Source organism: Plectrocnemia conspersa, unplaced genomic scaffold (assembly GCF_051122295.1).
Source record: "Plectrocnemia conspersa isolate PC_06_02 unplaced genomic scaffold, ASM5112229v1 ptg000004l, whole genome shotgun sequence".
NCBI classification, from domain to species: domain Eukaryota; kingdom Metazoa; phylum Arthropoda; class Insecta; order Trichoptera; family Polycentropodidae; genus Plectrocnemia; species Plectrocnemia conspersa.
The window spans coordinates 16,155,430-16,174,249 of record NW_028277168.1 but is presented as its reverse complement, the minus strand read 5'-3'; the positions used below and the strand labels follow the sequence as shown (position 1 = coordinate 16,174,249).

Genomic DNA, 18,820 nt, shown 5'->3' with positions numbered 1-18,820 from the left:
ATTAAATAAAAAATTTTATCATATGTGTTGCTAAAATTTATGTTTACTGCCTCTAGATCTTTATTTTTAAATTAAACAGGAATAGCTTTCTTTAACTAAGTACAAGCATATTTTAGTTGAATTTTAATTCTTTAATTATACTGTACAATAATTATTGTACGTATTGCCTTAATATACTGACGCAGTAATGTTAATTTGTTATACATGCTAAGTAATAATCAAAAACATGAATGAAATTATAGTGCTAAAATTACATTTCGTGCAAAACAACACTTATATTTTTTCAAAGAAGCGTCCATTAAAATCTTTCGCACATCTAGCACAAATGTTTCGAAAAACACACAAACAAGATCCTTGCGAAAATGAGATTTTTCTCGGTAGCGTGTTTAGCAACGCACATGTACTTAATTAACGCTAAAAGTTCGAAAACGGCGCGCGGAAAATTTCCGTTTTCCGGCGTGAAAACCGTTCTCGTTGGCGAAAAAGCGCCAATCGGCGTCGATTGGCGATCTGTTTGGAAATTTTACGATTGGTCGAAGGAATTAACTTGGCCGCGCGGCGGGGGTAAGTAATAACTAAAAATCGTCACAGAACAACGAATCGGTTTCATTTCGCGTCCGCGATTGACCGTCGACGTTGGGCCTCCACTATCGACACTTGGTGATTCGATTGATATTGTACATCTGACACAAACAACAAAGATATTGTAACAAAAGAAACGTCGGACAGTGCGGTTGTGTGATTTGTGATTTTGTGATCATTCATGCGAGTAAAAGTTGCGACTGAAATCGCTTTGATGAAAAATGTTCGGACTTGTCAATTCAACAATATTATACTAAATATCGTTAAATAACAAATCTGTGATACTAGCACTACATATATTCAATATCTCCATTCTACGTTTTTGTAATCAAATGTGAGTATTATTGATAATTAACTTTTTGTACTTGTTTAAAAGCAATGTATGTTATGAAATCGGAAGTATGAACTTGATAAACATTAATAGATATATAAGTAAAGTTTGTAATTAACATGAACATTCACTTAATTGTCCTAGGACAAAATAAACGATAATTAATTAATTTATTAGCTTTCAATATATTGTAAAATCAAATTAAATTTTACTACAAAATTTAACCAATATAAAAAATAATTCGTATTTGTAATGTTTACTTTACTTTATTTTCTTATTAAAACAATCAAATCCTTGCTTAAAAGTAATGTTATAATATAAATAAAACTACGTCAGGAAAAGTAATAATTTTCATACAAATTTTTAATTAGACTTCAACGCACGGTCACAAAATAAACCCGCCTGGTATTTATTAAATTATTAATAAAAAATATAGTTGCATGTTATATTGTTGTTATTTTATGTTTCAATCGCGATAATAGCAAATATATATCCACACAATGGTCGTACCGGAAAATCATCTGTTTCACTACATGGCATTAATGTCAATTCTTGTCGTTTCACCTTTATATCACGTATGACGTTAATTATACAAGTATCAAATTATCTCTAGTTTGGCAATTGAACTGGCCAAGTAAAAATGGTAAACATGTCACATATGTTATATGCAAGAGAATATAATGGAAAATGTTTAGAATTCAACAGTATTTGTTACAAGAAATGAACAAACATTTATTCATGTGTATTCATAAGATACACAATTTCGATCTACGCTATTTGCGTTGATTCATTTGTGTACATAAGTTATGTTTTTATTGTGATGCACAAATGTTCGAAGACTCACAAAATTATCATTAAAAATTACGATAAAACGGTGAATCGATTATAAAAATATTTTGAACAAATTGTTCCTATGACATATCATAGTAAAAAACATCTAATAGTTAAGGTTGTCTATCAACACTATTATGAGCCTTCACCTTGTTATCGACGACCTCAGCGATTTCCCGGCGAAACTTGTTTCTATTGAGATTTTTTCGCATAGATCAATGATCTATTTTCAGGACATATACCAATGCAATGTTCACGTGAATTATTCGCGTGCCTATTGAAATGCATTATTAATCAGTAGCAATAGTATTACAAAAGTTATAAATATTCTACAAAACCATCATTGAGACATTAATATCCTCATTTGTGATCACGAAACTATCGCAATAAGTATTAATCTTGCAATAATGTAAACAAATTAATTCTTATTGTTGTGAAAAAATTATGGATCTCTTAATTATTATATTTTATATACTACTCTTTAATGCGTCACTTATTGTTGCATAAATGCATTTTCCGATTCATATAGCATAATAGTATTATGCTTATAATAAATATTGTGCAGTTTTTCCATGCGTAATAATTTATTCATGCAGTTAGTTCTTTTCATTGAGACCGCTCGAGATTCTCGCAAGAGAAAAGCTAATAAGCAAATAAGGTATTGTATTTGCGACCTCAGATAGACAACCTTGAGGTCTTGAGTTCCTGTTGTCGCTCTAAATTCGCTATTTTAATTCCCCTTATCGTTACGAAGGTGATGATAATTATGGCGAAACGAAAGCCTCATTTTCATGACAATTTATTATAATTTAAAATTATATAAACGATTAAATAATACATCCCAAGATAAAATATTCAACAAGAAAAAACTAAACGTCATTCATATAAGTGTTAAAAAATATGCAGATTATTGCGCAACGTGATAAATAATTCAATAAGGAAATGCTGTTACAATGTTAAGTACGTTTATATTTTTTCTATCAATTTAATAATTGTGTACTCGAGTGAGTAAATATATTAGAGAAAATTAATTGACATAAAATATCGACTCTTAGCAAATAGATTAGTTGCTTACACTTTAAAAATCACACTCTACCAGTTAACATTTAGGAAGCATTTTCAATCATATTCAAAGCGTCTAGCTGATGAATGTTAATTATAAAAAATATAGAAGTATGTATTATAAAAAATATATCACGTATGCAAATTTACACGTTATACAAATACAAGTTTACAAATTGACAATAGCATATACAGATATTTAATGCACGTGATCGAACGTCATATATTTTTGGCTAAGGTGTGTGAATATTTTATTATTTTCCATTTTTATATGATTATGTAGTGTGCGAAAATTGCTCAATTTTCGGATGGTTAGACTAGAAAATTGTATCAAATTTGAACTATCAAAGAAAATTTTGACATAATAAAGCGAAAAATTTGACAAAATAATCTAATGATTTAAATCTACATATTTTTGGAGAGATACGCTCAATATGATATATGATCAATTGCTATATAATATTTTTTAAATTGGTATATTGTAACTTATATTTACATTGGTATATTTTATCACATTTATTTTATTTTTATTTAAATAAATACTATATTTACAAATCTACAATATATTTCATTTAAAATAAATATTAGATACTAATAAAAAAATATATTAGAACAGAAGATCTCTGTAAAATTAATATATACAAATAATATATTTTCTAGCCTTTATTTTTTTTTTTAAATAATTACTTTTCGCCATTAAAATAATTTAGTTATTTCACAAAAAAATAATTTATTATAAATATTTTTTCTTTTAATTATTTTATGGTATTGATTAGATAAGACACATTTAATAATATATCTCTATGAAAGTGATCGCAAATATATCGAGTATCGATGAATACCATGGCAGTTAATATGTTAAAAATTGATGATTTCATGTTTACCAGTTCTTATCACACGTCATTAAACCTTAGACTTTAGTTGTATTTATTCAAAACCTATGCTTTTAAATAAATATAAATCATACAAACTATTAGGAAAATATTGATTAAATTACTTATTTTGCCTTCCCTTTTTTATGAACTTCTTCAATCAAGTAATGATATGTCTTTTGTGGTCACTGGGCCACAGTATTGTAATTGAAATTTTGTTAGATATCGGCCAAGGTCTGTTTATCAATCATGACAAATTTAAACATCATTACTTCATTATATATCATATCAACTTATAACATTTTTGAATCTCTAAATTTAATCTTTAAGTCGTTTATAAATATTGTAAAATATGATTTATAATATATAGATTTAAAGAATAGTCGAAACGTATATGCTAAGAAACACATCGACCTCTACATAGAATGTTACTAAAAAAACCTCAATCAAGTTTTCATACTATAAATCTAGTTTGGTAATACGAAAATTCTAATGCGCTCGTACCAGTTTTCGGCGGTTACATTGATCAATAAAAACTGTGAACAAAAAAAATCTTATCAACAATGTAAATATTTAGGTTCTCAGCTTCTCCTAAACAAGATAAAAGTCAAAGTTCAGCAATAATTCGTGATTCACGCCCAAAATCAAATATTTTCCTAATAAACTATTAAGGCAAACATTAAACGTCGCAGTAAATAAAAACTTATCGAATGACCTTTAAAATTGTCGGCCTCGCAAATGCAGTTCTATTGGACCAGAAACGTGTTTTGAAGAATTGGAACGAAAATTGTTTTTGGCGACATTCAATTGCATTATATATTTTGGCATTTCAACACATAAAGCTAAATTGATCAATTATTTGTATTATGTAACAGAATTGTGTATTCACCATGGTTGGGTATAGTAATTGATTAAACGGTAGTGGTGCGATTTTAATAAATTAAAGATAATGAACGTGCATCAAATATAAAAAAAGAGTATCAAATATCTTTTTTTATACAAGCTTCTACAATGTGTCTTTGACACATATTTATAAACCTTGTTTGCTTGTAGATCAGATTTTTTATATCACGATTATACTACTCACTTTGGGTTTAAAATTGTTTTACATTTATGATTTATTATTCACTATGACAGTTGGAACATTATAGTACCGTAGATCTCTCTAAAAAATTCTCCTATGCTTTCTTACATCCATACAAAATTTATCATACCTAATTTTGCATTGGATTAAATTATAAAGATATTTGGATTATTTATTTTGATTAAAATGATTTATAGGATACACAAATTTAATAAATCATGACTAAAATAACGATTATCTAATTTTCGGGGTAGTTTTATTTTATATCAATAGTATTTAAAACAATTTTAAAAACACATTCTACAATATAATATAATAATTCCTTAATAGAACTTAGACTCATGGGGCATTTTCGGTATAAAAAATATCGATATATCATTACCTAATTGCTCATTAACTATTATTTGAATGAAAGAAAATGCTAAAGTTAGTTGACTTGTTTTTACAAATAAATTTGGATTGTTTTGATAATTACATGCTTTTTTTTCTGAAAATAACATAGTGAAACTGTACGTTAGATAATTCTTAGGAAAAAATACATGGGTTAATTGATCACAAAGATTTTAAATATATTTTTTGACTCGTATGTCGAGTGCAAGTGCAAGTCAAGTTACTAGTATGTGGAGATTCCACTGTATTTTCTAACATTTAGTCGGAAATGTTTTATGCTAAAATACTTCCGACGATGACTTTGTAATGACGTATCGAAAATCCGTCCATGCTCAGCGATTTTCAGTTGCGAGCTATAAAGTTGCGATCGCGTCCCTTTTTATTGACCGTAGTGACCATTGCATATGATCAGTTAGGATAGCTATCCTGTGATTTTTTAATGAATACGATAAATTAAACTATCTTTAGCTCAATAGTCTAACGAAGAATATGTTATTTAACATACTTTTTACATGATACAGAGAGTGAATATTAGTTCATTAAAAATATTTAATTATGATAATTTTAATATACATTTTTATTTACCGTAAAACACGTGTATTAATAAATTAAAATGCCTCAGTAGAATTTATACATGTATAATTCTATTATTAATAAGTAAGGTAAAATAAAATCAGTAAGGATAGAGTTGACTCGGAACAATAAATGGCATATATTATAGTTCATTACCTCCTCTTATTTTAATAATTTAATAAGTTAATATGCACCATCCTGTTCTTTCATTTAAAAATCCGACTGCATTATGATTCACAGCAATCCAACATTTCGCGAATCTCTCAAAGATGTGTCATCCAGCAAACAACAGCATCGTTCGGGCGAGAACAGCATTGTAAATAATTACACTAACCATTATGTCGATAGAAGAAGCATTAACCTGTGCCAAGCACCAACGAGCACCAATTGTTGACCAACATTCTCCTAAAAAAAACAAAAAAAACGATGTAACTCGAATCCTTCGGAAACACCGAACACATGCTATTGGTCACCAATTTGCGCCTGATTACCAGCCCCTGATTATGTAAAGTTGGCTTTCGACTTAGAACTAGATAGTTTGAGATCGCGTCGTAAAAAAAAACACATGCTACAAATAAAAAATATTTACACATAACCGAAATCGCTCATGTGCCAACATGTGATGATGTCAAGTTTCGCCTATCGGAAACGATTGGTTACGATTGCAAATAAACAAAATAAACATGTGTCCATACAGGTGGTTGTATCCTGTTTTTTTTTATTAAAAAGTACGCATATTAAATGAGGACAGAATTTCTTCGACACAATTTAAATAATAATATTAAAAATATTTGCAAATCATGAAATAAGCTAAATCACTACTTGAAAACTCCCAGAAAAAAAACTTATTAAATATCATAAATATAGTTTTGAGCAATCTTAATATATGAAAATTTAACTGTATGTATATAATTTATTTATATGACCTGTATTGTTATATTTCAACAGATGGATATTTTATGCGTTTTAATTTTTATGATATATTTTTAGAATTTTGACTAGCAAATTTCGGTGAATTCCCAAGCTACAGCTGAATCATTATATAATACATTCTGTTCATTGATTGTTTATGACATATGTACAATTTCTTAAATTGAAAAGTTATATTTTATTATTTATTGTAAATAATTATATATAACATAATTCTTCTACAGATTCATAAAACATTTATTTTTCTCCTAAAGTCATTTTATACAAGAAAAACGAACCTAAAGGCAAATGTTAAAAAACTATGTACCTTAAAATTTGCTTAATGTGAATGATGCATTTAGCTCCCTTATAATTATGTGTTTGTTTATTTTTCTAGCTCTAAAACTTCTAGACTAGTGTTTATTCAAAAGAGCACACCAAATTTAGTTTTGTAGATATATTTTAACTAACTTTTAACAAAAAAAATGTTTAATTATATATTATACAAGTATATAGTATTGTATAAAATAACCGAACTAATAATAAAACAAAAACAAAACAATGAAAAAAATTTAAATAAGCTTTTCTTCATTTTTTTGTTACTTGTTTGTGGGATTATAAATAAAATAGATTTTTTAATTTATGGTCATTCATGAGCTGTTTTTTTTAGATATTTTCTGGGATTATTTGCAATTTTCAAAAAATGCCTTGTGGTCTTTGAGGTGCATTTAATAATTAATTTCGATTTTATAAATTAGTTTTTATTTATTTTAATAATTTACTTAGCTTAATAGCTAATTTTTTATTTTTGTAAAAATTATGTTGTAACATGACAGGCGTTAACCCAATGGGTTACAACGGGATAAACATAATCTACACATACTAAATAAATAGTGATACACCAGACTAAAATCTGTCTATAAATTAATAACATATATTTTATTACTTTACTGATAATATATTTGCAAACAGTGAATGTCACTATGCACAACCTATCTTGATTTTTTATAATTATAATTATTTATTGGCGAGATTAGGAAAAGCTATGAAAAGCATATTTATGATAATCGATCGAAAAATAAGATTATATGATAATCGCTTATTTTGATCTTCCAGACAGGATCGAAATTGAAAAACAATGAGTGCATATGGTATTCGACCCAGGTTTTTCAGGTATTAGTTACCGACTATACCACGTATTTATTTCTTCAATCGTTTTGAATCATTTTTTTAAATATCAATCCGCAGAAACATAATATTTAATATAATGTAATTGCAAAGTGTAATATTTACAATGCTGTTCTCGTCTAAACGATGCTAATTAATAGAGAAGATTTTAATAGGAGTTTAGATCTGTATGTATTTCTCTACAGTCAGACATAATACATTTACAAAAGTATGTGTTATTGTTAATCAAAATTATAAACATGTTTACTCAATGAATTTCACTGCCTTTTTCCTTTTGGCATTTATTTATATGCTACTCGTTAAACTTATAAGCTTGCGAGTTTGTTCGCAAATAAAACAATGTGGTGTAAAATAAATATAATATTCTTAAAGCGTATATACTAGAGATATTCGTAAAGTAAAAATTAAAGATTAATAAAAATGGAAACGATATTTTTAATCGATTAGTAACACTGCTGTTTACCCTTAGATCCACGAAACGTTACAGTGTTTACCAGGTCTTATGCTTTCAATATGTATTTCCTGTACGAAGTTCGTTCAGTGATAGTTTCATCTGTGCAAAAGGATAAATTATTTTTAATCACCAACTTGCTTCTATTTATGGAATAATGTTAATAAAATGAAATAAGTTTAATATATAAAACAGTAGTTAAAAAACTTTCATTGTCAGTGATAAACCCATTCAAATATTAAATTCAGTTTTTAACAACCTATTAACTTTTAAAATTAAACTGTTTCTGAAATTCCATGTGCATTGGGTGCAAAAATAGAACAGAATGTGGTATATAATATCGAAATCAAAAACTTGTTTCCAGGCTAATCAAAACTATATAAGCAATCTATAATACATACAGAAATGATGAAACTTTATTTTTTTCTAGCATAAATGATAATAATTAGCACGATTTGCCTTTCCGTTGAATTCTTCTTTAATAAGAAACAATGGTTTTACCAATATGTCACAATGAATTAATTATATTTATTTTATAATTATCGCCTTTAGCTAATGTTTCAATAAACTTGTTAGCGCTCTCAAAACGAGATTTACATTTATATTAATATTTTTCCTTGTATAAATGTAATTGTTTTTTATTCAGTTTGCTTTTTATTTCTCATCATTAAAGTACATAAAATATATTGAATTATTTTTTAGCATCATCACATTTCGGTAAAAGCTCTTTTTGTAGTTTTTAATTCATGTAACAAGTAAAATTCATTGATCGGTGTAATTTTATCAGAAATTTCTCACATAAAAATATGTAGTTCATGAAACACAGTGTCGAACAATATTAGAATATCAGCACGGAATTTGCTGAATGTCACGTTGCACAATAAACTGTTTTCGTTGCTTTCTCTTGGCTCGCTTCAAAATGAGAAAAATATCGCCTGATTTTAGCTAATGGTGAAATTATGTAGATTTAAAATTTATTTGTGAGTATTTATAAAGTAATGGAAGTGCTAAAATATTCACTTAGCAGTGTTGTTTAGAGTGTTCCCTACAAATACGGTAAATTACTTAAAATGACGTTAACCAAAAACAAAACGAAATGTCAATCAATAATAATTTCTATAAAAATATATGTGTTCACATGAAGTGAAAAAGGTACGATCTATGTTTGTTCAAATGTTAGTTGATATAGCAGTGGATAGTTCAGGTGTTAATATATTTATTTATTATAAAATATTAATAGTCAATATATTAATAAATCAAAAATTATATTTTTTTATTTATATAAATATAATTCATTAATAGTTACATATATTTTTAATTTATCTAATAATAAAAATTAATGAATGTCATATTTTTAAACTTATTTACATATTCTTTTAAATATATAAATACTAAAATTGTACGTTCTTAGTATTCCAGATAAATAAAACAACCAATCAGTAATCAACGTTTGTTTAATTGACTGGGCATTCATTTATGGAGTTTGATTGTTTTCATAGCGTCACTGGTTGTTATATCGATTTTTTTGAGATACATATAGATAAACACATGTACAAAGATACAATTTAAATAATCGTTTGTTGAATACTGCGTAGAGATTTATCATTCAATTAAATATACACGTGTCACAATAAATTATTTTGTATGGAAAACAAACTTTTTAAATGATGCGTAGCTTATTCTTGACAAGCTAAACTTGACACAGAAATCCTTATGTTCAGCTAATTAGCACGAAAACATTTGGCTAATTAAAAAATAAATACAAGCTCTAAAGTAGTAGTTCGATATAACTCAATTACTAAACACGAGATGCGAAAATTAATTTTATTTAAGTAAATGATTAGCACAGTGCGGTCAAGAATCGCATGTTTACATCTTTAAATTACAATATTGTAACGTTTGTGTGTTAATGAAAACATAACGCCTTTTTGTGTTGAATGAGGCGCTTAAAAGTATCTAATAAATCAGAATTGCCTTTGTTGATTGTTTGATTTGGTCTTTATAATTGTTCGCGTTTTTTTTGTAACTTGTTACATAGTAGAAACTGCTCGTTTACCCTACGATTGACATCTGAGATTGCTAACAAAAACATTATCATAAAGATTAAAATCTCTTAACGTCTGCTGTATTCTTCGGTTTCCAACCCACGCAGAACTTAAACTGAGGTTTATCAATCGTTGTATATTTTTTGCTTAGTTTATTGGTAACAATAGATAGCTTATTGGGTTACAAAAAGAAGCACCACAATGTAAGTTTGTTAATCAGTGACTTGTATTATGGTAATTATAAAATATTATTAAAACTTAAAATTCATAGATGTCACTGTGCTTGATTTATGACACTTAATAATTCATATATCAAAACAAAGTATACTATTTAACAGTTTTAACATAATTATATATGTATTAGAAAAAAACCATTGGCATAAGTTTTTTATTTTTTACTGAAAAATATCAGTAAAAAGTATGTACACTTTCTCTGCTGAAAGTCCGCGAATAAATAGTGGATTTATTTTGAGACATTTTGCAATGATGCTTTTAATGCCAACTTTTATATGATTATTTGCCATATTGAAGATGTAATAAGTATTTCGTTGTATATTTATCAAAAGGGTAGGCGCAAAGTGGCATTATTAAATCAGTTTCACCCAGAAGCCAATTTAGATTTCAGGCCATTTGTATCTACCATAAAAAATGATTATTTTTCATTATATATACATAGTAATTACAATATTGCGCTTTTTAACTATAACGGGCGTCCACATTTTGCTAATAATATAAACAAAAAGCTCTATTCATCAATTCAATATGATAAAATATGAAGGAAGTTACCACATGATTGCAAATACCAGATTGTAACGTTGATGAATATTATATTATACATATATGATATTCTTTATGCGCTAAAGTAGCTCATTATTAGAGATATTTATATATTTAATATTACATGTACGACCTAGCTCGGTTAAAAGTATATTTATCATTCGATATTAATCCGTGAGATTAGAAAATTCAGGAAAATCTGGAATACATATGATTGAATTATAAATAAATAATATTTTATATATCGACGTAATAATATATTCCATAAAATATTTGTTTTTATGCGACGTTTTCTTGTTACTTTGATATCTTCAGTTTAACGTCTTTAATTGATAAAAAACATAATTTTTCAAACAAACTTGACAAAGCGCTACAACGTATTATTATAAACATAGTATTATATAATTTAACTAAAAGTTGTTAATCTAATAGTTTGCTCTATTCAATTATATTTATTTAAATACTAACCTAATCATATTTATGCACTGCTCGAATAGCATACGCAAACTTAAAAGTTAATAATAAAATATGTATTATTTCACTTGCGATAAACCTAAAAACGTTTATTTTATTAATTTACAAAAATAAATATCATTAAGACTTCTATTAACGCCTAGGCCTATACGTACATTTTTATTAACTGACGTGATGGCGCTGACGCAATCAAAACATTGCGCCAGAGTCAACGCGTTCACCAGTATATCAAACTGTGTGTACGTAACGAATTAACTTAATATAATAAATACATTTTAGGTTAGGTATATTGTGAGTTGGGCAAGCTTTAGTTTGATTTATGGTTACGATGCTAGTTATTCACAAACCGTTTAAAAAAAGTGGCTGCGCTGATTTTATGTAGCCGTATAGATTACCAATCAGTCTCTGAGCATTTGCATGTATTTTGTTAATGCTTGTCGAATTTAAACGAGTGCACTAATGAATATTTTTCTGTGCGACTCTGCGTGACGTAGTTTGCGAAAACCCGGAAAATGAGTCAGTGGTGAAAATGACCTCATACATATTGACACTTTTCATTGGAGGCTCTTGGAGCAATCGTGACCGATGTCACACACGTCCGATAACAAGTTTAACCTTAATTCGACGGCGACCGTTCTAACGATGAGTAGATGCTCTCAACTCAAACACAGTAACATCCTGGGGGCAATTTGCAAAAAAAAATCTTCCAGCTGATTAGAGTGACGAAAACGAAAGAAGGATTTGGAACGAATTGGAAGCCAGCGTCGACTCGGCCAATTTAATCGGTCAAATTATTTTTCCAAGGATCTGCTTGAGCAACATTGTAAACAATATGTTGTTACGAATCGCTGCCGGTGAATTAAATATTTTTAGCACAATCAAACGCGTATTTGTACGTGCAAAATTTTATTAGCGATAAAAAGGATACGTTTTAACCGATGAACAAGTTTGCACAATCATGTGTTTCAATGAATGTTTGTGTCACTTTGCAAGTGACTCAAACATTCATTGAACAAAAACTAGAATTCCCTCCTTTTCTTTAAAATTAACATAACTTCTTGTTCCTATTTCTATTAGATATAACAGAATCTGAAAAGCATTATATTTTTCATTCCCTGTATGGCGGTCTAAAAGTATTTTTATAAATAATACATTATTTTGTATAAAAAGTATTAATCTTATCCTTAATATATCGATTATAAAACGTAATTTCAATCTTTAAAACAGATGCATATGTTATTCTATGTATTTTTATCTTTAATACATATTTTTTACAAGAAATAACATTAATTTTAAAATTACAGATGAAAAGTTCAAAATATCTTCTATTTAAAGACATTTAAACAATTGGTCAAGTAAACGCTAACTATTTACCTCAAAAGTTCTGTAATCATATTTTTTTTGAAATAAGATTGAATATAAACAAAATTATGCCTCCCCTAATCCTTCCACAGAATAATAAATCAGAACAATATTTTCTCATGATTAAGCGAAAGTAATATCCATGTTAATAAAACAGAAAAACTACTCACTTGCTGACTACACATTCTAGCTGTTTTAGGGCAATTATTTATTTAAGTAGAATACAAATCTTAGTCTAGTAAAGAGCAATACTGTTTTCTTTAAAAAACAGCTTGGCAATAACAAGTAATTTGGGTAATCAAAAAATATATTAAAATATTAAAGCAACATTCAAACTTCTTAGTATTCATAAATAGAGTATACCGAGTCAAAGTCGTGGTAAACATTGGAGTTGTATCTTAAATTTTCGAATATCACTCGTTTATTTAGCTAGTGCATATATTCGTATACTATCGCTAGTAAATTATTTAATAGATAATAATAAAACAGTTACATGTAAAAAACAGAACATTTTAAAACAAAAATTGATTTGTTAAGTTGTGACTTGTGATAGATATATCTATCCACATATTTTAGAGCAAATTTGTTCATGATTTTATTTAGTTTTATACAATTGTTTAAAGGTAGCATTTTCCTGTAAAAACAGAAGGTTGATCTCGTGTATCGCCACTCATGCATCAACCACTATATACTTTGTGTAACTGGCCAGATTGAGAATCTATAACAAAACTTACTTCTTTCTCTTCTTGTACACTTTCTGAAACTTGTATTGCCGATAAATGATTATCAGTGCCACTTTATCTATAATGCCAATATTTTAGCTTTAAAAATAAATCCATAAATATAAACTAAAACGGCCCCGTGTTTCAAACCTCCATTATTTAGTGGTACTGACTTATTTATATTGCTACTATGACGTCATGAGACTCAGTGCTTTACTGCCAACTGCAGGACACTTTAGTAATGATAATATCAACTTACAGGTCAATGGCACTGTATTCGTGATTTTTATCATAATTTTAGTCTTCGTTTGACACACTGTAATATAATGTAATAACAACTACAAATTTATTTTCAATTATTAAACTAATAAAATTAATTTAACTAAATAATAAAATTTGGTTACAGCTTCACATTTGTATATAAGTATTGAAGAAAATCAAAGTACATCAGTGTGCTAATAAGATTAGTAAAAATATTAGGATATTATTCATAATCAATGAAAACTTTTGTACGTGTACTGTTTGTATAAACAAACTTTGCTCCATTCAATACAAAGTATGCATAGAAAAATATCTGTTTTTTTTTATTAGTTCAGCCATTGTAATTTAAAATATAAATTAATTGCATCCATGGGTTTTATCATTATGATTAGTAGTGAACGATTTGAATATTATATGGGAAAATGATTATTCTCCAAGAAAATATTTTAAAACTTATTTTATTTTAATATAAAAATATTTTAATAAATTATACATAAAAATATTTTAATACTGATATTCATTAATAAAAATCAAACTTTAATAGAATACTCTATAAAAATCCATTTAATAGTAATGTGTAAATATTACTATATAAAATAAATAAATTTCATACTAACATAATTTTTACCTAGATATTTTAATAATAATAAAAAAATATTAAATCTTGCATTGAATATTTACACTTGGACCAAATATTATATTAATGCACGCCTATTAATAATTAATTATTACACATTCATATACGTGACAATACAATAAAAAAGTACTACTTATTTGTGTGAATAAATATTATTTTAGTTTTTTGAATCAAACACTAATTTTAATATCTAATTTTCATTGTTCACAGCTCGCACAGCAGCCGTCTTTACATTATAAAAGCTCGTTGAAGTCCATTGGACTTGATTTTTTCTTTAAGCGTTCACCAGCGCAGAATCTACCAAAAGTCTCCTGCATAGAATGGTAGAAACTGAACCCGGTTCGAAGCATCAGAATAGTAAGTTTCTCTTATCTAAATAAATAATCACAAATGTGAAATTGTAACAATATTAATATTATGTATATATTGTAGCCTGTGATGTAAAAAGGGACGATAAAAAAGTAAACGGGTCCAAAGAGATTGAGCTCTCTGGTGAGTATTATATTTCTATTTAAATAGAATATAAATAGATTATAATATAATACTATTTATTCATGTATTTTATAGGCATCATAACAACGCTAAAAGAGCCAGTCAAAGATCCAGAAAAGGGATCTAACAGCGATAAAGCTGACTTTGAGAAGGCAATAGAGTTAACGGGTATTTATATATTTCAAGCTATTTATAAAAGACATTATTTTATTTATTTACTTTTATATTAATTATTATAGGTTATGGAAAGTTCCATTACTTACTACTAACAGTATGTGGTCTTGTAAGCACTTCGGAAGAGATGGACGTCATTTCGATGTCGTTCATCCTCCCATCAGCACAATGCGACCTCCGTCTTAACACCCACACAAAAGTATGGACTCAATCTTATCTTATTATACAAAATCAACTCAATCAATTGTTAAAAGATGCAATTTTTCCTTTACAGGGATGGCTGAATTGTATAATCTTCATCGGTATGATGGTGGGAGCCTACTGCTGGGGTTCAGTGGCAGATTCATTGGGAAGAAAAAAGGTTCTCATTGCAATATCTGTGATGAACGCAGTATGCATTGTCGCCTCTTCGTTTTCACAGAATTATGAACTGTTCATGTTCTTCCGGTTCTTGAACGGAGCAGCGTAAGTGACATTACCTTAAAAATACCCATACAATAATTAGATATCAATAATTAATCATTTGAATAATAAAGAAATTACAAAACACCAAAAGCAATATATAATACTTTCAGTTTGGGAGGATCCGGTCCAGTTATATGGTCATACTTTGCCGAGTTTCAGCCGAAAGCTAAGCGAGGATCCATGCTCAGCTTCATGGCTGCGTTTTGGACGCTCGGTAATTTGTTTGTGGCTGGTCTAGCTTGGGTTATCATTCCATCAGGTATTGCATCTGTAATTAAAATAAAATAAATCTATTAATAAGGTTACTTAATAAATACTTCAATTATTTAGATATTGGATACGAATCAGAAAAATTTCAATATAACTCATGGAGGATATTTCTTCTCATATGCGCACTACCGTCGTTCCTTGTAGCATTTTTATTAATGATGCTGCCAGAGAGTCCAAAGTTTTTATTATCGAGAGGAAGACAAGAAGAAGCGATGGAGATCTTTAAAGGAATTTACTATACAAACACGGGCAAACCTCGGGATACGTATCCTGTTAAACAACTCGTGGTTGACGAATCATTTCAAGAAGTCGATCCAATGAGGGAGCCTGTTAAGGGAAAATACAAAAATATGATGGTCGATATAATGGACAACAGTAAACAATTGTTCGTCACGCCAATCTTGAGGTTTACTGTAGTTTCCATCACTATAAACTTCACATTCCATATTGGGTAAATTACATTTATTTATGAAAATGATTACATTAAATTGCTAAACATAATGTATAATATTTTCAGATATTATGGTTTGATGATGTGGTTCCCAGAAATGTTCAACAGATTTGATGAATTTTCAAGAGTTCATCCCGGTACTGAGGCGTCTATATGTCAAGTGACGACGTACGTCGTTTCTCAGGGATCACATAGTGATATATCAGTTTGTTCAGACGAAATTCACAGTTCTGTCTTCATGGAATCACTGATAACAGTCGCTGCTGCAATTCCAAGTAACATATTCGCAGTGATTGGTATGGATAGATTAGGAAGAAAATTCTTTTTATGTAAGTAGTTTATATGTGAAATTTTAGTCACGTTTATTTTAAGAAATATAAAATATGCATATTTTATTACAGTATTTTCGACTTTGTCTGCTGGACTGTGTTCTGCTGGAATGTATTTTGTATATAATAAGACAAACAATTTGATTGTGAGTGCTATCTTCAGTTCTGTAATATCGTGTGGTAATGCTGCTTTAGATTGTTTAATAACTGAAGTTTTTCCAACTAATCTTAGGTAAATATTATTAAAATTTACTTGTTAAGCAATTTTCAAAACGTTCTAAAGGTCTCTGCAATTATCTGCTAATGAACCTTTAGAACATTCTGAAAGTCACTTCAAGTCTTTTCGAAAGCTCCATGCTGTTCTATTGAACTTTATTTTTTTAATCTGATAATATTTTTAACAATTTTAGAGCTACGGGTGTTGCAATTTCTATGGTAGCTGCTCGTCTCGGAGGAATAATTGGAAATGTGGTCATCGCATCACTTTTGGATACTTATTGCCCAGCACCAACATTTATTGTTGCAGCTTTGCTGGCAAGCGGTGGTTTAATGTGTCTCCTCTTACCGAACACAACCCGCGAACCGTTATCATGATAGCAAAATTAATGTTTAATTTACTGTTGTGATTTAACAATTAACAAAGCAGAACTGAACCGATACTATAATATATTTTGTATAAAACGCTCAGAGCACAAAACAAATATTATTTTAAACAATGACAACTCTTGATTTTATGATTGAGTCTAATTTTAACACTTCTGATTGTTTTATTCCGAGCGTTTTGAATAAATTTAATTTTGTATATTATTTAATACTAAATTAAATAAAATGTACTCCGATTAGTAACTGCCTTCCTTGTAAGCGATAATAAGTGAACAATTTTTACAAACAATAAGTAGTGATAAGATATAAATATGTGTAGATATTTAGTATTAATTGTTGGTGATTTATTTAGTAAAATTATTACGCATACTGATGAAGGATGGCTCACAAGCCGTGCTTGTGAGTCACAACGTTACATAGTGAGATTATAAATGAAAACCTATCGGGAAAATATCTTGTTTATGAATATAAACTTGCAATAATTGCTTATAATAACTTAAAGCTCAACTTTATAAAGCCTTATACTTGCCGCTCATGGTTATACTGTTTTGATATGATTTTTATACAGTTGTCAATATTTATTTATACGTAATAATCTAATTTATAGACTTCAAACACAAACAAACTTTTACAATAAAAGTGGTTTATAGGAACACTCTTGAAAACATATATATATTATACATGCAATTATATTTATTTCTAATGTAAAATTTGTTTTATTTTCTGTATAAATAATGAAAAATAAATTTATGAATAAAACCTTTATGTTTTAAACACAAAATAATAATACTAATAGTTAACATATACAAATATACATACTATATTCGTACGACCTCTGTTATAAATATACAATACAACATTATCGTCCCACATTTGTGTGCGTGATTTAACCGGCTTTTCACTAAAACAAGCTAAATCTCTACAATAAACTAAGTTATTACTCAGACTATCAAAACCGTAGTTTTAAGATATTTCGATATGTATTATGGTGTGGATAAAGATAAAAACTAAAAAACAGATACATATGTATTTGAACTATTTATATATAATTTTTTGAATTTTTGACCAAAAATTTGTATGTAATTCCAAAACTATAGCTGAATTATTTTCCTCATTTGTATAATTTTAAAAAAGTATATGTCAAAAAGCTCGCCTAGTACAAGGAAAAATTAAATTTTAATAAAGAACACTGAGTAACATCGTTTGCAATTAAATTTATATGTGCATCTTAAAGCAAAATAATGATATATAATGACCGTCTCCAGAACCTAAAAATAATACAAGATAAACAACATTTCTGAATGCGAATTATCGCCGCTCAATCATTACAAATAGTAATGTTGAAACTTAATTTTAATATTTATTATCGTATTGCAAACCATTTATAATTTTCTAGCTTAGAATAGTAGCTATGGAAAAAAATCAAAAATTTATAATATACTTAAGCCAAGCAGAATAGAAAAGCGATTGTATTTAAAATGTTAA

General features: G+C 28.0%; 1 protein-coding gene and 1 long non-coding RNA gene across 2 annotated transcripts; one reads left to right on the top strand and one right to left on the bottom strand.

Annotated features, from left to right (window-relative positions):
* The first annotated feature begins 608 nt into the window (after positions 1–608).
* Positions 609–18,045, top strand: LOC148236047 (synaptic vesicle glycoprotein 2B-like). The gene is made up of 11 exons (XM_088184139.1): positions 609–916; positions 14,762–14,908; positions 14,984–15,043; positions 15,119–15,211; positions 15,283–15,416; positions 15,492–15,682; positions 15,793–15,941; positions 16,013–16,403; positions 16,470–16,732; positions 16,805–16,964; positions 17,143–18,045. The coding sequence occupies exons 2-11, from the start codon at positions 14,872–14,874 to the stop codon at positions 17,324–17,326; spliced, it is 1,662 nt and encodes a 553-aa protein (XP_088040265.1). The 5' UTR covers positions 609–916; positions 14,762–14,871; the 3' UTR covers positions 17,327–18,045.
* LOC148236048 (uncharacterized) lies at positions 5,706–15,924 on the bottom strand. Its single transcript, XR_015809278.1, has 3 exons — positions 15,787–15,924; positions 15,307–15,696; positions 5,706–6,130 (listed from the first exon to the last, which is right to left on the bottom strand). It is a non-coding gene; the product is annotated as an uncharacterized LOC148236048 (long non-coding RNA).
* Positions 18,046–18,820: the final 775 nt, after the last annotated feature.